Consider the following 23720-nt stretch of genomic DNA (forward strand, 5'->3'; position numbering starts at 1 on the left):
TAGTCTATGCTAGTGCACGGCATACTTGTGTCACCAACGTAGTTGCCGAAGCGTCGTCTAAGATATTGTCCCCCACAAGACGGATCCTGCCGTTCTTGGATATGCAGATTAAATCACTGGTGAATGTCTTTGTTTCCAAGTTTTGGAACTTGACGCGAGTGGCCTTGCTCAACCACAGTACTAACTCTTGCATCGGTTTCTCAGACCCCTTCAATAACCTGCTGGAGTCCTTTTTTGGAACGTTAATCAAGATCTCCTTTAAGGAGTCTTTTTGTAACTTCACTTTTGGTGTAAAAGTGATATCGATATTCCCCATAATCCCCAGATCCACACGAAGCACAGGAGCCATCGAGTCCACCAACGCCCCAATTCCTTCACTGTTCACGGGCTGCGGACGAAGCAGAACGGGCTTGTCAAAATCCACGGCCTCGAGCAAATTCACCAAAAACTCCGGCGCCCCTGACTTCAACAAGGCTAACACATTCTTGTTGATCTCAATAAAACAAGCCATCTGCGAGGCCAGACCGTGTTTTATATAAACATAGCTCACTGTAAGATCACCTTCGTTTATAAGGTCGGCATTGACGTCGATTTCGACGTCTTCCACGCTTTCGTACTTAGAAACAGTGTCTGTAGTTGTAGATATATACTTGTTGTATACATAGTTTGCGGTGTAGTCTTCAATTGTGGCAAGATGAGATTTTGTGAATGTGGGCACAGAATCTGCCTTGTAGACATGGAAATTTTGATCTAGGAGAAACCTCATGTAAAGAAAATTGAGGAGGGGTTTGGAAATGAACCGGACCTTTCGGTTGATTTATACTGTTTGGTGATGCTGCTTCATGCATATGGTGTTATGAGACAGGAACAAAACACCCCAGGCAAACAAGCACAAAATGGGAAGATTCGTACCGATTGCGAGATTTACAGTTACATGAGTTAAAATCATACATTTTTTTAGTAATGTCTTTCATTTACTATCGTAAGGCCAGTTGCAAGCGGCGTCGAGCCAATCACAACTTCATGGATAGCTAATTCTTAGCAACGTGCTCCAACAAGTCAACGACTCTGGTGGAGTAGCCGAACTCGTTGTCGTACCAAGAGATCAACTTAACGAAAGTTGGAGACAACAAGATACCAGCCTTCTGGTCAAAGATGGAGGACAAGTTGGAGCCCAAGAAGTCGGTGGAGACAACGGCATCCTCGGTGTAGCCCAAAATGCCCTTCAACTCACCCTCAGAGGCCTTCTTGATGGCAGCAGAGATCTCCTCGTAAGTAGCAGATTTCTTCAATCTGACGGTCAAGTCGACAACGGAAACATCGACGGTTGGCACCCTCAAGGACATACCGGTCAACTTACCGTTCAATTCTGGAATAACCTTACCGACGGCCTTAGCAGCACCGGTAGAAGATGGGATAATGTTGCCAGAGGCAGTTCTACCACCTCTCCAGTCCTTGTGCGAAGGACCGTCAACGGTCTTCTGGGTAGCGGTGATGGAGTGGACGGTGGTCATCAAACCTTCCTCGATACCGAAGGTGTCGTTGACAACCTTGGCCAATGGAGCCAAACAGTTGGTGGTACAGGAGGCGTTGGACACAATGGTCTCGCCGTTGTACTTATCCTCGTTGACACCAACAACGAACATTGGAGCGTCAGCAGAAGGAGCAGTGATGATGACCTTCTTGGCACCACCATCAATGTGCTTCTGGGCACCGTCGAGCTTGGTGAAGACACCGGTGGACTCAATGACGTAGTCGACACCAGACTTACCCCATGGAATGGCAGCAGGGTCCTTCTCACCGAAAACGGCAATTTTGTGGCCGTCAATGACCAAGTTGTCGCCGTCGGTCTTAACATCACCGTTGTACTGACCGTGGGTGGAGTCGTACTTGAACATGTACGAAGCGTAGTCAGGAGCAATGAAAGGGTCGTTGACAGCAACGACGTTGATGTCCTTTCTGGTCAAGGCGACTCTGAGCACGAGACGGCCAATTCTGCCGAAACCGTTGATACCGATGTTAATAGCCATGTTGTATAAGGGAAAATAAATTTACTATGGGAAAGGAGGAGAGAAGGGAATTTTCCACTGGGAAATTTATGCACTTATATATCCCGCACCGCCGGGGCAATCTGCTCCATGAGTTGGCAGGGAGGGTGCACCGGCCTGCACAATGCAAGGCGCCAGTGAAGCTGGCCAAACTACTGGACAGGATGGACGGGTGTCGGTGCCAACTAGGGCTAGAGGCGGACGATTCGGGCGTTGGATGACTTAAGCAATTGAGGCCAATGGATTGGGCTTCAGCCGTTCAGTGAGAGGCTCTTAGAGCTGCTGTGGTATCTCTGGAAAATGAAAAATTGCCGGACAGATGGGAACCCGGCCGATCACGGGAAGCGAGCGAGAGCGACAAAGCGAGGGACAGAAAATGATGGAAGGTGCCCTGTGCGAGCAAAGCGTGGGCCAAAGTGGTTGCGCGAATCTATGGTGGTTGTGCAGAAACGGTGGGCACTGAGCACTGGGGCAGTGAAAGCGCTTGCTAGGGGCAATATTAGGAGACAATTGCAATTGCTATAGTAAAAGGCCGATGTGCGTCGGCTAGTTCGGAAAGTAGAACTCAGTTGTATTGCAAAAAAAAAAAAATCGAAGCGAGGCAATTGTGAAGTTATGCGTGGGGTGTCTCTTGACTGCTTCTGAGCGCTGGGGGAAGGCTTTGGCAATGTGCGAAGGTGCTAATGCCGAGAGACCCAGGCAAAGGAGTCAATTGCAATTAAAAAGGATTTGCGGGTGATCAATATCATGCAATTGCATTCAAAATGTTTAAAGCATCGCTTTTCAGGGTTCGTTGGTGCCTGGGCACACTTATAGCGGTGGATACAGTTCCAGTTTGCAGTAAGACTGTGGCAATGCCTTGATTAACTCAGCGGGTTCCACGGCATGAAAAATAAACCGAGGCTGGCAAATGGGTGAGTTTGTTCATTGACTATGGGAATGTCAAGTTCTTTCCCTTACAACATTATCAGAAGAGTGCGTTTTTTTGAAGACAGTGCATTTATGGAGGCACTTGCCTCAGCTACCGAGGATCCATACAGGCTACAGAACTGTTGCTTTATGCAGTTAAAGAGCTTTACTGGCCCTTTAGTCGCCTTCGCTGCATAAACTTTCAATCAGCATAAAGCTCAATACTACTACGCTAATGGATTTTGCAACCATTAGTACATGACGAAACGCACTTCTCTTATCCGGACTAATACCCCCGGTGGTCTTCGACCATTGCTCTAGAATAAGGATGTGGTTGTCATGGTGCAAACGTACAGACAAGGCGTATCACATTGGTCATTTTTTTGTAAAGAATTGCGCTACATCCGGTTTGCTCGTTTCGACAAATCGAAAAAATTAAGGGCCCTCTCACATCTCATTATCGTCCATCTACAATACGAAAGTGACCGGTTCCACCAAGTGCAAATTGTGTCTTCTGCCTATCTCTGACTGCTAATGGAGGTACCGAGTGCACTGAAAATGCGTACAAGAGGCCTTCCGCGACTCATGATGTTGTGTTTTATGGTGTTCGTTCATGTCGTCATTGAAGAATCAGGCACTAAGCACAATCATCATACTGATAAAACTTGACTATGTGGTTAATGATCTGGTTTGTGACGAGCATCCAATGGGGCGTGCTTGCACTGGCGCAGGTTGGAAACGTTTTGGCTGCAAATGTGAGGGGACCTCAAAAGTTTGGGATTGCTCTGGTTAGGCATTTTGCTCAATTAAAAAAGATGTCCTTGCTTTTTCGGTTTTCACATTCCAGGAGCTTTCCAACTTAAGCCAAAAAGTATTTGGGGGGGCTGGGGGTGGGGGGAAATCCAGGTCCGAGTACGTCCTCCTCCTGTAATTTGGTACAAATCCCCACCCGTACACCAGTTTACCCTGGAAGAAACTGCTCGTGGTCAATTCCCAGCCAACTTCATCAAATTTCATTTTGAAAGGTGCGCTTGACTTCTCGGCACCCTCTTGAACCAGAACCTGCTTTTTCTCTATCACCTATGCTGTTGCATGCCTCGTGGAGGGCTTCAAGCGAGATTTTGCAGCCATTACTCAAATGCGGTTTCCCGTCCTCAGTGGAGCTGGTTTAAAAAAAGAAAAACCGACTTTTTAATTCTGTTGGAACTCAAAAAAGGTTTGTACAGTAACCCTCTTGAAATGACCTCTCTCTCTCCCCAAATCCCCTTTCTGCTTCAATTCGTTGCTTGCATGCCTTCTCCTCTGAACAGCTGCACCAAAAAGCCGATCATCGTAATTTCGCACCCATCTACTCTCCCACCTTCCTCGTGCCAACGACCCCCGGGTACCAGGATTTCTAATTTGGGCCAGAATCCTAAAACGTCTCTAATAATTCTCTCTACTTGTTTCCACTAACTTTCAAAATTACTCCTCCTTAGCCTCCCAATCTGTCACTTTTCTGTCTCTCCATCTCCCACGCCCTGCATCTGATGCTACGCTCCGCGTGTTTTAACACGTAGTATTTTTCCAACTACAACTTTCTCCAACCATTACCGCTTCTTCAAGATGCCACCTTCGGGAGTCAATGTGGATACAAATTCCTCAGTGCGCTCGAGAAAAACCCGTCTGGCTGCTCTGGGGTCTTCATTGAAAAACGAGGCGTCTGCTGAAGACTACGCCGAGTCGAAGTATGAGGAGTCCACCACCAACGCTCTACTCAAGTTGGAGAGCTGGTTGGCCCCCCTTGTTTTCACTGTGGCTTCGTTTCTCTTGAGGGCATACAGAATCTCTGTCAACAACCACGTTGTGTGGGATGAGGCCCATTTTGGCAAGTTCGGCTCCTACTACTTGAGACACGAATTCTACCACGACGTCCACCCTCCTTTAGGTAAGATGCTCGTGGGTCTTTCTGGTTACCTTGCCGGCTACAATGGCTCCTGGGACTTCCCTTCCGGCGAGGCGTACCCTGAGTACATTGACTACACCAAAATGAGACTCTTCCAGGTGTTGTTCTCGGGCTTGTGTGCGCCAGTGGCCTACTTCACATGTAAAGAGATTGGCTTTTCGCTTCTTTCCACTTGGCTTTTCACCACCATGGTCACCTTCGAGCTATCCTACGTGACCCTTGGCAAGTTCATCTTGCTTGACTCTCCGCTTTTGTTCTTCACCACCGCCACCGTGTTGGCCTTTTCCCGCTTCAACAACTTCAATACCCCCAACAAAGAGTTCTCCCGTAAATGGTGGAAGTGGCTCTTGATAACTGGTGTGTGCATTGGCTGCACCATGTCCACCAAGATGGTAGGTTTGTTCGTCACCACCCTTGTAGGTATCTACACTGTGGTTGACTTGTGGAACAAGCTCGGTGACAAGTCCATTTCTTGGAAGAAATATCTCTTTCACTGGGCTGCTAGAATTGTGGCATTGATCATTGTGCCCTTCTGTGTCTTCTTGGTGTCTTTCAAGATACACTTCGACCTCTTGTACAAGTCCGGTACCGGTGATGCCAACATGTCTTCCCTATTCCAGGCCAACTTGGAAAATAGCGATGTTGGTGGCGGTCCAAGAGACGTTACCATTGGCCACTCCTACGTCACGCTCAAAAATCAAGGTTTGACGGGTGGCTTGTTGCACTCGCACGTTCAAACCTTCCCTGAGGGCTCCAAGCAACAGCAGGTGACCACGTACTCACACAAGGACTCTAATAACAACTGGATATTCCAAAGAGCCCGTGGTCTCCCTTACTATGAGCCAGAAACTAACAAGGAACCTGAGTACGTTCTTGACGGTATGACTGTCAGACTTATGCACCCAATGACAGGAAGAAACTTGCACACCCACGAAATCGCTGCTCCTCTTTCCAAGTCCGAATGGGAAGTTGCCGCTTACGGCAACTTGACCATTGGTGACCTCAAGGATAACTGGATTGTGGAGATCATGGAGTCTCACGGTAAAGAGGACTCTTTAAAATTGCACCCATTGACCACATCCTTCAGATTGAAGAGCGCTGCTTTGGGCTGCTACTTGGGTGTTCCTGGTAACTCATTGCCTCAGTGGGGTTTCAGACAAGGTGAGGTAGTCTGTTTCAAGAACCCATTCCGTAAGGATAAGAGAACGTGGTGGAATATCGAGAATAACAGAAACGAGATCTTGCCAGATGCCCCTGAGGACTTTAAATTGCCAAGGACCAACTTTTTCAAGGACTTCATTCAGCTCAATTTGGCCATGATGGCCACTAACAACGCCTTGGTGCCGGACGATGACAAGCAGGACGACTTGGCGTCTAAGTTCTGGCAGTGGCCAACTTTGCACTCTGGTATCAGAATGTGCTCCTGGGCAAGCGACAAAGTCAAGTACTTCTTGATTGGCTCTCCCGCAACCACCTGGCCCTCGACTTTCGGTGTCGTCTTGTTCTGCTTCATCACTTTATACCACTTGATCAGGTGGCAGAGACAAATAAACGATTTTGCCGACCCACATAAGCTCAAAACATTTTTGATGGGCGGTATCTATCCTATGTTTGGTTGGGGCTTACACTTCATGCCGTTCGTTATTATGGGCAGAGTCACCTACGTTCACCACTACTTGCCCGCATTGTACTTTGCTATGTTGGTGTTTGTCTACGAGGTCGATGCCTTCACCGCTCCTTTGAAGCGCTCCACCACGCCAGCTAAACGTGCTGCTTACTTTGCTGTCTACGCTGTTTTGCATGTTGCTGTAATCGGAACATTCTGGTACTTCAGATGGATCGCGTTCGGCATGGAGGGTCCCAAGGAAGACTGGAAACACTTGGACTTGTTGCCTTCGTGGAGAGTTGCGAACGACAACTATGTCTAATTTGCAACCGCCTTAAGGTTTTTGCTTGCATCCCGTTAATGACAGATGTGATGGTTTTAATACATAAAATAAATCTACGTACCAACAGCTTCCTAGCAAAATTTGGTGCACTGCACATAATTCCACGTCTCACTGACCATTTATAAGCCGCTTATTGTAAGATTACTCAAGACTACTGCCTATTTCATAGATTTACACAATGATATCAAGAGCCATAAGATTTAGCCTGCTACCGCTGTCCAGGCAAATATTGAGAAGCTGTCCAAGGTATCTGATGGCATTGCATACTAGAGTCCGATTCTACTCGACAGAATCTGGCAAGACTTTAAAGTCGTCCTCATTTGCTCTACCGAAGGAAGCACAGGGCGAGTTTGACGATTTCAAGAAGACAAAGCTTGTATCTGGAAAGACTGGTTTGAAGATTGCAATCACGGATCGTGCAAAAGATAAGTTGGCGCAAATCGCCAAGGATGATAATAATCCTGACTCAGCATTACGGATCAAAGTTGAAAGTGGTGGATGTCATGGCTTCCAGTATAATCTAGAGCTTACGAACCTCTCTGAAGAACTCAAGAAGGAGAGTGATTTGCTAGTGTTCGAGAGAGAAGACGCTAAGTCTGCAAAGGTCATCTTTGACGAGTCGTCGCTCGAAATTCTCCAGGATTCGAGGATCGATTTCACAAAAGAACTCATAGGCACGTCATTCAAAGTCGTTGACTCGCCATACACATCTACATCTTGTGGCTGCGGAGCATCGTTCGATTTTGATTTCGAGAAGCTTCACGCTGCAAAGGGCTAAAAGGGGCTCTTGTACATATTGCATAGGATCTGGGGAACATAGGATCTAAATTTTAATTATGTATTATTACAGTAGAGTAGCTCGCCCTGTGGAGCCGTAGAAGAATCTTCGTAATATTTCATCGTTACTTGAGTTATGTGTGTTTCCCTACTTAGGCTGTCAACTGCTTGATACTATCAAGGCTCTTCTGCCCATAATACCTCACATCAACGTCTGAATCGTTGATAAGAACATTGACATTTGGAATGATCTCCGTTTCGATCACCTTTGCTGCTTCGCTCGATCCGCTCTTGACCAAAGTCTCTGCAGCTACCGCATATGATTTGGCAACGTTGAACCGAAGGTTTGGAACAGGGTCCGCGATCAACAGATGGATGAATGGTAATATCTTCTTGATAATTACAGATGGTTCAAGAACTGGAATCAACTTGGTGACAGCGAAAAGACAGGTAATTCTTATGATGAAGTTTGAAAAGTTCACTGGCTCGTTATTAGACTCTTCTTCATCGATTTTTTCGTCTCTTATACTAAGAATCTGTGACACAATCAGTTCCTCTGCCCATTGAGAGCCAAAAATAGTCGTGAGCTCTTTGAGGTTGTTCACAGCAGCATCTCTAACTGCAAACACTGGGTCCCATAACCACGATGTGCAAAGGGGCAATAACTCCTTATTGAAAAACTCAACGCCAAGTTGGGTAGCCAACTTAGGAATGTATTCGATGATTGCCAAACGAACTCTCCACTTAGTGTCCTGGGCCAATTCTGTGATGGCAGGCAATAAATTAGTAGATAACATCTTGATGCCAATGGTCTCATTCACAACAGACAAGCTGGAGATGATGTTGAGTCTTACATCAGGAAACTCGTCTTTCAACATTGTCAAGAATATTGGCAATAAGCTGTCTGTCGTAGACTGGTTAGATAAAATAGACGAAAGTCCTGTCACGGTAGAGGCCAAGGATGCTCTCACGTTTTCATGAGGGTCTTGAGACAATTCGTCAACGACCGGAATGATCTTTGATTCAATGAGTTCGGGATTAGGCAACAATTTGCAGAAGTCTGGCAATTGTTTGGCAATGGCCTTTCTTACTTCACCTTCATTATCCTTCATCAAGCCAATAAAAGGATCAATAAGGCGCAACAAGTCCGCCTCGGAATCCTTGAAGTTATTGGCAATGTTTGAGAACTTGTCTGCAGCGGCATAACGGACTCTCCAGCTGTCGTCCTTGATCAACTTTAAGGCACTAACCAAACAGTCAGAATTGTGAGACCTATCCTGAACGAAGTAAAAGTATTCGAGAATAGCCACCAAAACGTCAATGCTCAATAACTTAACCGAGTCTTGTGCGTCGTTGATTAGATGGTGGAACATCTTGCTTATGATTTCTAAGTCGTTATCGTCAACTTTCTTGTTGGAGTTAGGGTGCTCCCTGGTGTACTCTGTAAGCGTATCGATGATACCAGGTAAATGCTTTGCTGCAGATCTGCGGACCATAGGAGAATCGTCGCTCACCAAGGAATTGTATAGCATCAACAATTCTCTTCTCAACTGTGCATCAACCCTGACAACGACAGATTTGTAGAGGCCACACGAGGCTACTTTTTTTGAGAACCAGTCACCTTGTGACAACGAGCGAATCAACTCCAAGAAAAGACTGTTGAGCTCATCATCTGTTAATTCGGGGGCAATCTTGTTTAGCGATTCTACTGCAGTGTCTCTCACGATGGGCTCTTCCATGGCGCCCAAGATGGCCAAGATGTGGATCAAAGGCTCCGCGTTCTGGTGACCGCCGATAAGCGGAATGAAATCTCCGAGTTTGCCAGCCAAAACAGCAAAGACTTCCTCCTCGTCGTCCTGAGCAACGTCATTTAAGAAGGGAAGCAATTCATGAAGAGTTCTCTCAGGGCCCAACGCTATAGCAATGGAATCGAGCTTTTGCATTGCCTCCACACGGTTCGACACGTCATCATGCTTCAACTCGTCCATTAGCAACGCCAATGGGTAAAAATCATCGTTGAATTCCTCCATAGTGGGAGACGGTTAACGGGTCAGACTAAACTCAGGTCAAGGGGTGGTAAAATGCTGAAGGGTGAGCTGAAAATGAAGGCAAATCAGCAAATGCGGCGATGAAAGAAAAGACCTCAGCAGGTAAATTGATAAATCTTCCGACTTGTATGAAAAATGAAGGGCTGGTGGTCGTGAGGAGCCAACTTGTTGGTGAAAAAGTGTTGTAGAGAATTACTGTGTGGGTGTTGTCGACGGGGTCTGGTGAGGTACACGACCAAAGCCAGGGAAGATGGCATAGCGAAGCATTGAAGGTCTACAAATAGTAATTGATGTGTCTGTTAATTAAAGAGATATTCATGAAGTCGAATTCCTTTTCAATCCACGTTCATTTGATTTTGGGTGTTTTTAGGAAAGGCAGCGTCTGAGCTGAGGTGTCCGGAGTGACTTTTTCGCAACCTCTGGAAGATAGCACAATGTAGAAAGATGGAACATAAATGGCAGAGGGGAACGGGGTAGAAATATTACATCTAATACGTTGACGAAATGAAATTGATGATTCAATTAGTACCTTTGAGTGAATTCTACGAATATAATGCAAAAAGTTGATTTTTGAGGTGAGGCTGCTGATTTCGTATAGAAGGCGGAATCGTGTGCCAATATTAAAAACAGTCACCATGAGGTGACACGCCAGAGTCACAGGACCTTTGTACCAAAGTATGCCTTGATAAAAGCAGAGAAGTTAGACTAGTTACCATAGATTGGTATCACCCATAGTGTGATAAAACTTGATTATAAGATACGTTGCTCAAGCTGTGGCTCCGGGCTGTTGGCTGCAAACGCATTCCACTGAGCTCGGTGACTACTTCTGTACCCAGTCAACCAGATGATGCAGGTTGTCGAAAAAGTCCAAAAGACAAGACACAAACACGGCAGCCAAGCAAAATAGCCATCGCCTAATATCCTTGTTTCTACATCTCACATACTGACACAATGCCACTGAGCGGGCAGCGACACCCCACGTACTGTAACACAATCCTACCGAGCGGGCAGCGCCAAAGACGGCTCCTAGTTTAGTTGCTCTCCGACACACCACTACTTTACATCACAGTACATAATTGCTTCATCAGCAGGGCTCTTGAGGATTTTGCTTTGGCTGCCCGGGTGGAGCAACCTTTGCAATTACTAGTCGGTGGGTTCTACCGGCATGCGCCGCCTATGTCGCACCCACGGTTTGAGCAACTGGGACACGCTCACTTTATATGTTGACGTGGATCTCGCTTTCGATTCTCGCTCTCGTTTCCATTGCCACTTACTTCGCCATGTCGACTTTACCAGACGGAATCGACGTGTTCAACTCGACCATAAAAACAGACGACAGAAACGCCTACAAGAATGCCTTGGCGGAACACGCTGACTGGAACCACTGGTCGTTCGAGGTGGTGGACGGTTTCTTCAAGCAGCTGTTGCCAGAGACTGACGAAACCACATTCGACTACTTCAAGGAGAATTTCGGCAGAATAAAGCTGTGGGATCAGACGTTCAAGGAGCTCGACCAGCTCAACGAGGAAGCAGACGACGACACAGTATACAAACTCTTCTTCTTGGGCCGCCACGGGCAGGGTTTCCACAATTTGGCCAACTTGAAGTACGGTGAGAAGGAGTGGAATAGACACTGGCTGCGTGTATGTGGCGACGGAGAGATCACATGGGCTCCAGATCCAGAGCTCACGGATTTGGGCATCTCCCAGGCCAAGGATAACCTGAATCAGATCGCCATTGAGAAGAAAGACGGGATGAGGTTGCCTTCCAAGTACTACCTGTCTCCGTTCCGTCGTTCTGTCGATACACTCATAGGAACCTGGGAGGAGCACGTGAACATCAAGGAGGTGGCTCCATTGATCAAAGAAGATTTTAGAGAAACGATTGGTATACACATTTGCGATAAGAGATCGCCTAGAAGTGTAATAGAGAAAAAGTACTCCGGCAGAGGCTTCCAGATCGAGGATGGCTTTGAGGAGGAAGATATTTATTTCAAAAATGACTATAGAGAGAAAGTGTGGGAGCAGGCCTTGAGAATGAACGGACTGTTTAACTACATTTTCGACAATACCGACAGGAAGAAAGATCTGTTTGTCAGTATCACCTCGCATTCTGGATCCATCAGAACACAATTGATGGTTTTAGGACATCGTGCATTTGCCATTGGCACTGGAGGGATGATTCCTGTTTTGGTGAAGGCGAAGAAGTTGGATGAAAAGGGACTCACAAAGATCATTATGTGATGTGCGGCTTCCCAAGACGACTTAATTACCTCCGTTGTATTGATCCTTAATATTATGTCGAATGAGAAACAAAATACCCACGTTGAGCGAAAAAGTGAAAATTTCCAACCGGAATTTGAGCCGTCTAAAACAGCTGGATAAGTTCACCTACAGTAGTCGGCATTTTAAGCCTCCGATTTGATATAATTAAACCTACAGCCAACATATATATTTTAGAAAATATGCATACAAGAGCCGAACGACTCTAAAATAAATACAGACGCATTGCTGCAATTTGACCCTCTTCTGAGAGGAATATCCTTCACATGGATACTTTTTGTGTTCTCTTATTTCATGGAATTATTGCTTTAGATTAGAGCAGAGAGCCTTCCGCACTAGAGAAGACCTTCCAATTATCATCTAGGTTGAGGTCGTGGTACATGGCATCGTCAGATAAGGGGAACGTAACAAAGTCGTCCATTTCAGGCGACTGAGTGTCAGTGCTGTCGAGAAAAGGAGGGGAGGTTATCGAAGGGTTGGGAACGGCTGTAGGGGCTATAGTATTAGGTGCGTTAGCCCGCAAAGGAGGAACATCCTGGCGGTGATTGTAGTTTGCAGAGTGGACATGGCTCTGGCCAAAGGGGTGACTTGCAGCCCTCAGCTTATGAACATGGTCACCAGGGCGAGGTCTGAACAAGCTATCTTTGGAAGTCAGCGGTCTCCTCATGCTCCTTGCTGGCTGAAGCATAGGCTGAGGCGTCGTCAGCACCGCCAGAGAAGGCATCGTTGAATCACTATATGCCAGGAGCAGGTTCATTGGTGTCATGCCCAGGGCCAGTCCCAGCAGGAGAGCACTTGGAGAGGTTGGCCCAATGTCGTGGTTTTCTAGCCTGGCTGCTAGCGACGCCAACAGCAGCAGCAGACTGGAAGCACCCGTTGCATCGGCGAAGATCTGAGCGCTAGGACGGCGCTCGTGCAATTCTGCTCTGGTGACAAGAGGGCTTGTTTCCTGCTTGAATAGACTTTGTGGAACAACATTTGCTGAATTGCTCGAGCCGTACCCTGCCAACGAGATGCCATCCATCGAGAGCTGGTCGGTTATCAAGGATGAGTAGCTCGAGTACTGGTGCCGCAGGTCTTTTCTCGACGCCAGCCCAGAGCGAACAGACCGGTCCAGCGCCAGCAGCGGATGGCGACCTACTCTCTTGTGGCCGTGCGCCTGAGGGTTTTCCTGGTCAAGCCGCGTGACGAATTCCTCGTCTTCTGTGTTGTCACTGTCTCTCTCCTTGGGAGGTTCCTTCGAGATGCTCCTGTAAACATCAGCGACAGTGCCTCCCAATCCACAGGCAAATTTTTTAGAAGGCTATGTTCTGAGATCAAATGATCCACAACCTCGTTGATTGGCACGTAACCTTCTCTTTTATCTGTGTCCTCGTCAACAGGCAGTAGCTTCGCATGCTCCAGCCGTGCCAGCTCCATGAGCTTCGCAAGCCAGGGCAAGTGTGGTTCCAGCAAATGGATGATCTTCTCCAACAGCCTGGTGAGCAACTCAACTCTTGTCTCGAGTAAGTCTACATAACCCGGCGGATGGCTCTTCTCCTTGTTCTTGCGCTTATCTGTGAAGGAGCATATTCTGTTATCGGCGATACACCTCAGACATGGCTTGCGACCGTCACATTTGGTCTTTTTAATACGGCACGAGTCGCAAGCCTTGCCTATACGTTTTTTGCGGTGGTGATCTGGCGACGACATTGCAGAAAAGGTCTAACGAGGATCCCCATGGGAGTATATGTTCCCACGCTGACTAATGTTGCAGACTGGGGAAGTCCAGGAAGGGAAGATGAGAAGATGTGAAAGCAGTTTGTCAAGGAAACAAAAACAGAAATTCAATGTAATCGAAGCCTAGGTGAGGGGGCTCTATGGCTTTTTATACCAGACAAGCTCCCGCACGTCAGGGTCCTGCTAGTTTATATGCTCTTGGCTCATGGAGGTGTGAGCATCAGCACAAGTGCAGAGCGCCTGTAAGTTGCATGGCAGCATAGGGTGAAAAATAAAGAAAGGCTGCAGCAGCTGCGCGAGCACGTCAAGCAGCAGCCAGAGAGAAAGTGAAAAAAAAGAATAAATGTCCAGACTTTTTGACACTAGAGTGGAGGTAGAACCCGCCCGAAACAATCAACAACGTCACGACTGAAAATTGTACTCTCGAAGCGGTGACGCCCGAGAGCGATTTTTCCGAGACGTTTCCCATTCATACCACAAAGTAGGCAATTTTAGGTCACTGGTTCGATCTCCACGGAGCATTGTTCGGTACCGCAGCCGTTTTCAGCATTTTCCCGCCATTCATCGGCTCGGGCATGCCCCAGGCCGCCATGCACCAATTTCTTAAGACAGTCTCGAATCGGGTGGCTCCAATAATAAAACCGACGACCCGTTGCCCTTTCTCGATTTCCCATACTTGAGTTTCACTCTGCAGTTACCACCGATCTCCCCTCTATTTTACTTGATTTTTTTTTCTCCCATATCCTCTCGAAAACTCTCAACCACTTCCTCGGATCCGGGGCCGAAAATCTCGCCCTACCTGCCTCATGACTACCCACCCAAACGGCTTAGTCGCGGGCATGCGTGGATATCCTGGCCTCTTTGTGAATGCTGCGAGATTTCCTGTTTTTTGCTCCTTCGGTCGAGGTTAACTATGTGCGCTCGGCTCGGCAATCCAGCTTCCGGCCTTGGGGGCTTCTAGAGGAGTTCCTTTTTTTTTCTCCACAGGTTCGGGTACCTTGCCAATATTCTCCGTTCACGTTCAATGGCTGACGCAAGCCGTTCAGAAAACCACCCACCCTTCCTGCTTTCCCCGACCTCATGACCACGCTTGGTTAACGTGGGCTTCGTGGTGGCTGCTTCAGTGCTGCCTTAGTATTCTTCACCGGACATTAGTCAGTGCGCACTAGTCATGGTGAGTAAACTGGGGCAGACCTTCTAGGCTCGCCTGATGCTCCTCAATTCCATTCCATTCCTTTCCAGCCTCGCCAGGCTCGCCTTTTCCTCCTCGTGTTCCTTCCCAGCCTTGCCAGTTTCCCGCCTCCCCATCCTTTCAGCCTCCCGCTCCTTTGAGCATTTATCCGAGCTCCTCTCGCACACTTTTGTCTCTCGGTACATTGTGCTTCCGAAAAAAATCGCGGCTGACTCTGCCTCAGCACCCTGATCCCTGGCCCCCCCATGAGGCCGTTTTAGACCCCCCCCTCGCCCAAGTCTCTCGCCCGAGCCCTTACCTCTTTTTTTCGCCTTGAACCCTCACCGTTCTCGCTTCAGCAATCACAAACGGGCGGCCTTTTGCCGACGCACCTCTACAAACCGATCTTGCCTAACTCTTCTTTATTGTCTCAGGTAATTTGAGGCAAAGTTGCTGGCTCAAAGTGTCCTTGTAGGGTCTTGCCGTGCAGAGATGTTTGCAACCATAATCCCAGGCGCTTTTTGGCGCCGGCAGGGCCGAGATTCCATGGGATTGTTGACAAAGCCGAAAAAAATATGACGAGCTTCTGCTTCCCGTAGTGAGTTGGCGTTTCTCGAAACTTGGCTAGTATGTTTCCCAGTCGAGAATGTTCGGTGTGTTCCCAAAGTGGCATTATCACCGATCGGCCCGGCCTGGTCCTGAGGGCTCCTTAGCGCACCAGAACATCGACAAAAATGACATTTAGTTGCATTTAGACAATTAGTTCATGCGGCATCTAGGCTGAGACGCTGTCTCTCGTGATGCTAGGATTCTGCCCAATGGTAAAACAAACATTCGTATTGATGACCTCATGTGTTGATCAATGGGTAGAATATTGCTGATGAAATTTGTGGTCACACCAGGTATTGTTCAAGGTGGCTGCCGTTCTTGAAAAGAGATTGCAGCTCTCTGGAAAAACCGTTTTTTTAATAAACCGGTAAAATATCTCTATAAGCTGGTCATTTCCCTCCTCAGCGACCATTCAGGCTGATTTTTGCCAGCAACGGTGGTGTCCAAAGGGTATCCAAACTAATCAAGCCCAGAAGTTCAACAGATCAAAGCTCGCAGCAATACATATCACTGAATAATTTTTGCCTTGAGCTTTGGCGAAAGAAGTAACCGATACTCATGACGAATCGATTTGAAATTGACAATCTACACCTCAGAATCAGGTCTCGCTTTGTGTCCGCTGCCTGAGTCTGATGAAACCAACAATTTTGTTCATGGGCAGCTAATGCTATCTTTCCTTGCATCGAGATTGATTTTTTTTTTGGACCGTGGTAATGATGTAGACCATTATCGAGCACATCTGGGAAATGACGTATCAACGAATGATGGACGCTCGAGAAATAATCATTCACCACAAGAAGATGTTCCCTTGGATCAGGTACCCATGAGAGGCAAATTCGAAAGCACCAGCGTCTGCGACATGAGTATTTTGTCTGTAGCGTGCTTACAGGCTCAAAGGCAGCCCTCTGCAACACCAATGACAGTGCAAATCATGATTAGCTGCAATGACCATCTTGGAGCCAAATTTATACGAAAGGAACTCCCAACTTGCATCTGAAGTTACAAGAAAATTGTTCTCACGGCTCTGAGCGAAACTTCGGTGGTATATGCTCTATTAGTTCCTCAAATGGTTACAGATTGTCATTTCAAGGTGGAAAACCAAGCGAATGATTCTTACTTCCAAAACGCTCGGGAGTTCAACGCTCTCTATCTTTGACAGAATGGAGTCTGGTAGTCAGTTTGACTCGTCATTTTTGCAGTCTCAGAAGAAGACGTAGCGCTATATGATATCCGTGGACACCTCCAGCCTCCGTGGTATTACATTTGGAGTCTTAGAAGAAAGAATAGCCGATTTGAACAAACCCAGTACCTCTTCTACCTCTGAAAAGGGGCCCCTCAAGTTGAAACAAGTGCGAGAGGCTCGAAACGCCGGCAGGAGATTCTCTACAAGATTCTGAACATATTAGGCGAAAAAAATTCGAAGAAAAGGCCTTTGTCTCGGACTTCTCACTATGAGCAAACTTTTAGATATTGTCATGATTATGCTTGCACACCCATCCACTGTGTAGACGGGTTCTGTGGTCTAGTTGGTTATGGCGTCTGCTTTACACGCAGAAAGTCCCCAGTTCGATCCTGGGCAGAGCCATTTGCGTTTACTTTTTTTTTGGCCTGGAGGGGCTCTCTTCGCACGCGCATTTTTTGTGCGCGCGGGCCCAGGCCAACCAGCGCGTGCGCCTGCACAGGGTCCCCAAGGCAGGCTAGCGCTTCCCCAGTATGGCCATGGCTGGCTACAAAGGCACGAAAAAAAAAAAAAAAAACCTACTCATGGCCTCTGCAGTAGCGGACGCTTCCCGGGGCCAGTATATAGGGCGAGGCATCGCCAGCTGCAAAGAATTCCAGCAAGAAGCTGGCTGGGGACTTATTGGCCACAGAAAAGACGAAGCAGACTCACAAACAAAAACGACCAACCCACCAATCCACACAGCATTCTTTGACCACGGAGCACGCTAGAAAAGTTCCTCCTTGCTAATCCCCCTACCCCAGAGTTGCAACCCGACCGCAAAGTGCACCAGCAGTAGCCTGAGCACAAGACCAGAAAGAACAAGCAAATCCCAGCAAAGGTGAGAGAGACAAATAAAACACCAACAAGGTAAATAGACCGTCAGAGTCAAAGTCAAAGCCAAAAGGGAAAAAAATAAAAAAAAAATAAAAAAAAAATATAATAAAAATAAAAAGGAAAGCTTGAGTTACGTTCATTCAAGTCCCACCCACCGCAGCCTCCACAGCATCTTCTATATCCAAATCCTTCCCAAGTCCCTCGCTCCCACATGAACTTCTCGCCCGCCAAAAGAAAAAACGAGTGCGACGAGGAGCGCAAAAAGGCCCCCAAAACCCTCTCTGAGGCCGACCTCCACGCAGTCACCTCGCTGAACGAATGGCCCGTCTACAACCACCCGCAGGGAGGCACCATCAAAATCACCCCCTGGGGAGCTCTTCGCCAGTACATCGCCAACGGCGAGACGGTGACGCGTTTTGAGGACGTTTCGTTCACCGACTACGACTTTGGTGTGGCGGCACCGTGTCCACCGGTGGCAGTCGTGGGTCCCGTTTCGCAGCAGCCGCTGGAAATGCCCTCGACGCCCATGTCGCTCGGACTGAAGTGCTCGTCGCCGGCGCCCGAGGTGCGAGTGAGTCCTTGGTGCGAGGCCGAGGGCTACGTTGTGGACGGGTACCGGGGCGAGCAGGGCGAGCAGGGCGAGCAGCGAGGGTTTGAGCGGGAGCAGGAGCATTTTTTCGGCATGATGGACCAGGACGGTGAGGACTAAGGTGGCAGCTGCTGGCAGCTGTTTGGCAGCTATTAGCACTGCTTATTGTTGCTAGCAGGTTCTAAGGCATCATGCATTCCCTCATTCCCTCATTCCTTCTAGTTTCACCTTCGCTGATTCCCGTTGAGTTCGTGCCCCCCACTATCAAAGCTGTATTATAGGGCCGCTTATGACTGGCTGCAAAATATGCACATCTCTGGAACACGCCCTCCCAGGGCCATCAAAATCCCTACGAAACCAATTGTCACTCACGGCCATATTCCTACAGGACGTGCAACCTGGCTATTGGTGGTGCCTGCCAGTCAATGGCATGGCTATGTATTATTCGTAACTCATTACTGTATTATCATTGGCAGTCAATGCTCACTAACCCCTTGTCGTCCACGTAGTACTCCTTGCACGCCCGCGTCAGCGTCTCCAGCAAGCTCTTGAACTGCTTCTGGTACGTCTTCACAACAGAACTGAATGTCATGGGCAGAATGAATACCCGCCCGTTCTCATTGACGTTCAGGGCATCGTTCTTCGGGAGCATGCGCTCGTAGTTCAGTACCGTCACCCACAGCCCGACCCACTTGTCGTACAGATTGAGCACCGGGATGCAGTTGGTGATGTACTGCTTCTCCACCGGGGAAAAGTACTCCTCGAGACACGCGATTTTTGTCCCGTAGATCTCCACGCTGTAGTCGTTGTAGTTTGTGCATGCTGTTTCGTTGGTGCATCTGCTCATCACACTGTCACTGTCCGAGTCAGACGAGCTCGATGTAGAACTCTCCGAGTAGAGCAGGCTGCGTTTGGAATCGCCTTGAAAGCGCCCAAGCGCCTCTCTGGCAGCTGCACTGAGCAAGGCAATGTTCGAAGCTGAGTAGTCCCGTGGAATACTCTTGAGCCGGGTGACGTTTCTGGTATCGAGGGAAGAGGCCAAATCGCGCCCAATGCACAAGTTTCGGTACCAGTGTACCATGGAGTAGAAGGACCAAAAATGCAAAAGAATCTGGCAGTACTCGATGCGGAGACGCAACGTGTTTCTATACTTGAGAAGCGCCACCGCACTCGTCGGTGACGTCTGGTCCTCTTTGTAGCTCACTGAGTTCGTGGAGGGCGCCTCCCCCACTTGCAAGTTCAGCAACGTGAAGCTGTGCAACATCTTGCCCCTGTGGTATCTGGCAAAAGCCGTTGCCGTTGCCACGTCGCTCGTGGGTTCTAGGAGCATGCCGTTATTGGCAAACTGTGAAAAAGCTGGCAACTGCGCAAGCTTTTTCTCTGCCTTGTGCGAGACGAATTTCTTGCGAAGCTTCCCAAAAACGTTGGGCCCGTGCTCCACGGAGTCTTCTCCATAGGCGTCGCCGTCAAAAACATAGTCGTCCGAATTACTTGAGGAGATCGAATTCAGCCTTGGACTCCTGTTGTCATGGTTTTGGTGATGAAAAAGCACCTCTACCATGCTTGCCACGGCCTTATCCTTGAGCTCGTAGATGTTGAGCTGATTTGAATTTAACTCCAAAAATACAGCCTTCATCAGGCCCACCGACCCCAGCCACGGCGTGTCAAACTCCTTTTTAAGTAGAGCCACGCCTGAAAATACTAGCGACGGCGTGTAGTTTGGGATCTTGTCAGCCTCGTACGGAGGTAGAGGCAGCTCGGCTTCGGTGTATGAAGGTAGTATCATTGGGGGGACGAGAGAAAATGAATGAAGGTCAAACAAAAAAGCAAACTTTCAGGGCGAGGAAAGAAAAGCAAAAATTGGGGTATCAAGATCGTTGCGCAGCGGACTCGAGATAAATATACCTTTGTAAGCGGAGCCAAGACGGAGCCAGAGTGAAGGTGGGGTGCGGCGAGGGTGTGAGGCCAAAATAGTATGAACGCTAGCACGCATAACGTAACACCTTGCGCGCACAAAAACAAGCTCCCGCACAGTAAACGTCACTTCACTGCTCCAGCAAGCAAAAGAAGAGTGATCAAATGATCAAGTGGCAACGAAGGTATGATGATTTCAATGAATTCCCAATCGCTTACGCGAACATGAGTACTGTCCTCGGCGCTGTCAAAATTGCTTCTTTCTCCTCTGTCTGCCTTGGCATCCGTGGCCTAGCTGGAATCGAATCGAGCTTCGGCGCGCAACGCATGACTGGCACCCTTCGATGGTCCACCAATCTCGGGAGTAGCGTCTGCAGACCCTTTATCAAAAAGCGCACATTGCGCCCGTGTAAACAAAGGGACCGGTGATAACACACCAGCCAGCGAATTGTCACTCATCAGCATTGAACTCGGGGTTTATTTTGCGTCTGCCTGTTTTCGCAGCCAGGCAATGGGGGTCGTTTGTGGTGGCATTTCTTGGGGCCCAGCGCCAAGGCTGCGGCCGCGGCAGGCAAGCAGACACTGGGCACGCCGAGGCCGAAATGGCTGCTGCGAGGGAAACTTTGGTGCCAAGGACGGCGCCAGCTGCACTGAAATTCGGGGAACCCTCCCCAAAGCTGAGGGGAGGGAGGGTCTCCTTCCAGGACTCGTTCCGAGATTCATTCCATGAGGTATTTCTGCCCCAGTCAGGCATCGCTGATGGCGTACGGAAATTTGCGCACCCAGCTCTTCTCGTTAACGTCATCTCGCACACCGAGAGAAGCACAATAAGATGGTTGCAAAAATGCAATCCATTCTCATAGGCGTTTTGAAGATATGGTTCGAAATATTGATTTGGTCACTCAAGGGCTTTCTGATCTCAGAATTTACTAGATGAGTCCTTTGCCTCTTGGCATTTTTAATGGGATTTCAGGAATTCTCCGTCGATGGAGCCTCTGCCGCACCGGACTTTTCGGTGGGATGCAAGGTCGGCACTAAAAGAGCACCCGACCTAGCGTAGATGCAATGGAATGGAAACCTGAGCCAGTGCTGACAAATTGCCGGTACGTTTCCAACAGCATATTACATTTGCAAAGATACAAATGGTCAGATTGACGTCTCGGCGCTTGATCATAATTGCCTGTTCTCGATCGAACATCTGAATCCACCCAAAGTCCTACTGGACTTCGTATTTGGATCACCATAGACTAGTGTAATCGTTAAATATGTCAGCGCTTGCTTGCTGTTTCTTCCTCTACTTCCTCGACTCTAGAAACTCGGAGATATTCGCTATCATGTCTGCCTTGCGCGAGGCACTTTTGATGCTGCCGCTGTATCGACTGATGAAGTCCTTGAGTTGTGCCACTGTGACCTCTTTCCATAAATTATTTCGCCAGATCATCACGATCGCCTCTTGAGTGAGTTTGTCGAACTTCGGCTTCTTGCCTGGGCTCCTATTGTTCTCGGCTACTCTTTTCCTAACTTCGTCGTTGCCAATTTTGCTGAGACTCGAGTTTATGAGGCGAAGAAGGTCCAGTGTCTCCTTCTTGGACTCAAGACGTTCCCTGAGCTCAATGAGTTTTTGAGACGTCCAGTCGTTATCTTGAAGTGACGTCAGCTCATCCTTGATATCGATTTGTAGTGCTTCCTGTTTGATAACTTTGTAAAAGTAGTTGAGCACCGGGTTGGGATGCTGATAGGGATCATAGCTCGAATCAATACCAACGGTTTCAATCAAAAGTTTGAAAAGCTCCTCTAGCGGCTCGGGGACCAATGCCTGCTCATCTTCATTGAAGTACCGCTCGTCTTCGTCGAACATGTAGTCAGGCAAGCTTCTGATCTCGTTGAGCCATGGCAACTGAATCAACAAAAAGCCCTCAGGCAAACTCTTGTCCTTCAAATGTGTGCTTGATTGCTTGATATTTGTCGGATACAAAGCATACAAGTTGGGTGTGGCATTCTTCCTGATGCAGCCAAAAACCACTGCATACCTCTCAAGCTTGACACATCCTTGGTAAAGATGTTTGAGGGTTTTAAAAGAATTTGTGTACCCGCCGTCCTTACTAGCAGAGCTCAAGCCGTCACTAAAGTCAGCAGTCACAAAAAGAGGCGCTTTGAGATTGAAATAGGGCTTGTAAGTGTCGATGTGCCTAAAACACAACAATTTCAAGTAGGGCGCTTTACTGAACGAGACGAGGTCCTTTTCCCCCTCCTCCTCCTCTTCTTCATCGATATCTTGCGTCTCATCTTCTGGTAGGTTATCGAAAGCATAGCTCCTCATATAATCCATGGTTTCTTCATTAACGTAGATGATCTTCTCGTTGAGTTCCGCTTCCTTGTCGTTCGTACGTTTAACGGGAATGCCTTTGACAAGTGTATGCTTCGCCTTTTGCTCCTCTGGCTTCTCTTCCTGCTTCAAGTCTACCTCTTCATATGTGTCTTGTCTCAGAAGCTTGCTTTCCACCTGGACTAGTCTAAGTGACTCTCCACCAGTGTAGACTTGCCTGAACAGTCTCACGCCCTCGTGATTATACAACGTGTAACCTTTCACGGAGCAACCAAGCCTTCCTCCAATGCCAGGGCCATCACTCAAAATCAAGTCGCATGCAAATTGAATGCGTCTAATCTCCTTCAATCGGGAGATGGACTTTCGGATATGGGATGAAACAAGCGTATCATGCCACACTGGGGTGTCCAGATCCTCTTCTTTCTTGATGCTCTTGAATAGCAGACTGGCTTCTTCTCTTTGTTGCATCTGATCATCCATCAGGCTCAAGAAATTCGTGTTCAAGAAGATGTTCTGGTATAGCGAGACATCGAAATCACGCGTTTTGGTTTGCTCTGCATCCTCAAACGTGTCTAGGAAAATAGGATTGATCCAGATCTTGTTATCTTCGAAATCACTTATCATCGTACGTAAACTATCCTTTAATTCCTTGTTGATGTAGGGCTTATCGTTATTGGTGAGCCATAACATTTTCTTCACATTGTATTGAGTCTTCAATTGGAACTCACGAAGTACAGTTTTGAGTACAGTATGGAGCTTATCCCTTGGCTCATCGTTATAAGGATACCTTTCGCTCAATTTCTTGAACCCGTCAATTTCATCTCTCACATATTCATTGAGCCTCTTCATATTGGAACTGTTCAAGTCGTTGAGTGAGAATATTTTGGACATCCCGCAATTCTTTGGGAATTTCTTGCTTGTTTCTTTGCAATTGTAGAGGTAAATCCCTACGCCGTTCTTCGGGTAGGTCATAATCATGTCGGAGACGAGGTCATTGATACATGAAAGGATCTCCAAGAACTGTGATCTTCCGTTAAGTTCCTTGATGGGCTCGAAGATTGCACTGGAAAGCTCTATAAGAAAAACAATGCCCTCTTTAATTTCGTACTGCTTGTATGAATTTTCCTCCTCAGACATTGTTCTCGGTGTTTTGGAGCTTGAGAAGGTTTAACTATGGTGGTATCAAGTGCGCCGATATCTACACACCTGAGTGGTTGCAAATACGAACCAGTCTGGAGTAGTCAATACCAGCACAAGAACCTCCTGAAAAAAGTAATTTTGCACTGAACCAAGCAAAACAATAGAATGCTTAATACCGTATGTTTAAATTAAAAAAAAATGCCCTCAGCATGTGGTACACTGGAAGGACTCATGCCGT

The 23720-nt window shown here is 47.8% G+C and overlaps 11 protein-coding genes and 1 non-coding gene across 12 annotated transcripts; 5 read left to right on the top strand and 7 right to left on the bottom strand. All coding sequences in view use genetic code 12, as the record gives it.

Annotated features, from left to right (window-relative positions):
- Positions 1–4: 4 nt before the first annotated feature.
- CJI96_0003069 (uncharacterized protein) lies at positions 5–766 on the bottom strand (the record flags this gene model as incomplete). The annotated part of the gene is made up of 1 exon (XM_029033425.1): positions 5–766. The coding sequence occupies one exon, from the start codon at positions 764–766 to the stop codon at positions 5–7; it is 762 nt and encodes a 253-aa protein (XP_028892017.1).
- A 265-nt stretch (positions 767–1031) lies between these two features.
- Positions 1032–2030, bottom strand: TDH3 (glyceraldehyde-3-phosphate dehydrogenase (phosphorylating); the record flags this gene model as incomplete). The annotated part of the gene is made up of 1 exon (XM_029033424.1): positions 1032–2030. The coding sequence occupies one exon, from the start codon at positions 2028–2030 to the stop codon at positions 1032–1034; it is 999 nt and encodes a 332-aa protein (XP_028892016.1).
- Positions 2031–4562: 2532 nt separating this feature from the next.
- PMT2 (dolichyl-phosphate-mannose-protein mannosyltransferase PMT2) lies at positions 4563–6830 on the top strand (the record flags this gene model as incomplete). The annotated part of the gene is made up of 1 exon (XM_029033423.2): positions 4563–6830. The coding sequence occupies one exon, from the start codon at positions 4563–4565 to the stop codon at positions 6828–6830; it is 2268 nt and encodes a 755-aa protein (XP_028892015.2).
- A 274-nt stretch (positions 6831–7104) lies between these two features.
- On the top strand, positions 7105–7629 carry ISA2 (Isa2p; the record flags this gene model as incomplete). Its single annotated transcript, XM_029033422.2, has 1 exon — positions 7105–7629. One exon carries the CDS (start codon positions 7105–7107, stop codon positions 7627–7629), a length of 525 nt encoding a protein of 174 aa, XP_028892014.2.
- A 151-nt stretch (positions 7630–7780) lies between these two features.
- TPD3 (protein phosphatase 2A structural subunit TPD3) lies at positions 7781–9658 on the bottom strand (the record flags this gene model as incomplete). The annotated part of the gene is made up of 1 exon (XM_029033421.2): positions 7781–9658. The coding sequence occupies one exon, from the start codon at positions 9656–9658 to the stop codon at positions 7781–7783; it is 1878 nt and encodes a 625-aa protein (XP_028892013.2).
- Positions 9659–10956: 1298 nt separating this feature from the next.
- CJI96_0003074 (putative phosphomutase) lies at positions 10957–11919 on the top strand (the record flags this gene model as incomplete). The annotated part of the gene is made up of 1 exon (XM_029033420.2): positions 10957–11919. One exon carries the CDS (start codon positions 10957–10959, stop codon positions 11917–11919), a length of 963 nt encoding a protein of 320 aa, XP_028892012.2.
- A 352-nt stretch (positions 11920–12271) lies between these two features.
- On the bottom strand, positions 12272–12982 carry CJI96_0003075 (uncharacterized protein; the record flags this gene model as incomplete). The annotated part of the gene is made up of 1 exon (XM_029033419.2): positions 12272–12982. The coding sequence occupies one exon, from the start codon at positions 12980–12982 to the stop codon at positions 12272–12274; it is 711 nt and encodes a 236-aa protein (XP_028892011.2).
- Positions 12983–13095: 113 nt separating this feature from the next.
- On the bottom strand, positions 13096–13650 carry FCR1 (Fcr1p; the record flags this gene model as incomplete). The annotated part of the gene is made up of 1 exon (XM_054702117.1): positions 13096–13650. One exon carries the CDS (start codon positions 13648–13650, stop codon positions 13096–13098), a length of 555 nt encoding a protein of 184 aa, XP_054558092.1.
- A 3318-nt stretch (positions 13651–16968) lies between these two features.
- Positions 16969–17042, top strand: CJI96_0003077. Its single transcript has one exon. It is a non-coding gene; the product is annotated as a tRNA-Val (tRNA).
- Positions 17043–17724: 682 nt separating this feature from the next.
- Positions 17725–18222, top strand: CJI96_0003078 (uncharacterized protein; the record flags this gene model as incomplete). The annotated part of the gene is made up of 1 exon (XM_029033418.2): positions 17725–18222. One exon carries the CDS (start codon positions 17725–17727, stop codon positions 18220–18222), a length of 498 nt encoding a protein of 165 aa, XP_028892010.2.
- Positions 18223–18568: 346 nt separating this feature from the next.
- On the bottom strand, positions 18569–19888 carry CJI96_0003079 (uncharacterized protein; the record flags this gene model as incomplete). Its single annotated transcript, XM_029033417.2, has 1 exon — positions 18569–19888. One exon carries the CDS (start codon positions 19886–19888, stop codon positions 18569–18571), a length of 1320 nt encoding a protein of 439 aa, XP_028892009.2.
- A 1422-nt stretch (positions 19889–21310) lies between these two features.
- Positions 21311–23479, bottom strand: CAS1 (ATP-dependent DNA helicase YKU70; the record flags this gene model as incomplete). The annotated part of the gene is made up of 1 exon (XM_029033416.2): positions 21311–23479. One exon carries the CDS (start codon positions 23477–23479, stop codon positions 21311–21313), a length of 2169 nt encoding a protein of 722 aa, XP_028892008.2.
- Between the last annotated feature and the right edge of the window lie 241 nt (positions 23480–23720).

The sequence above is a fragment of the Candidozyma auris genome, chromosome 3 (assembly GCF_003013715.1).
Source record: "Candidozyma auris chromosome 3, complete sequence".
In the NCBI taxonomy this organism is placed as follows: Eukaryota; Fungi; Ascomycota; class Pichiomycetes; order Serinales; family Metschnikowiaceae; genus Candidozyma; species Candidozyma auris.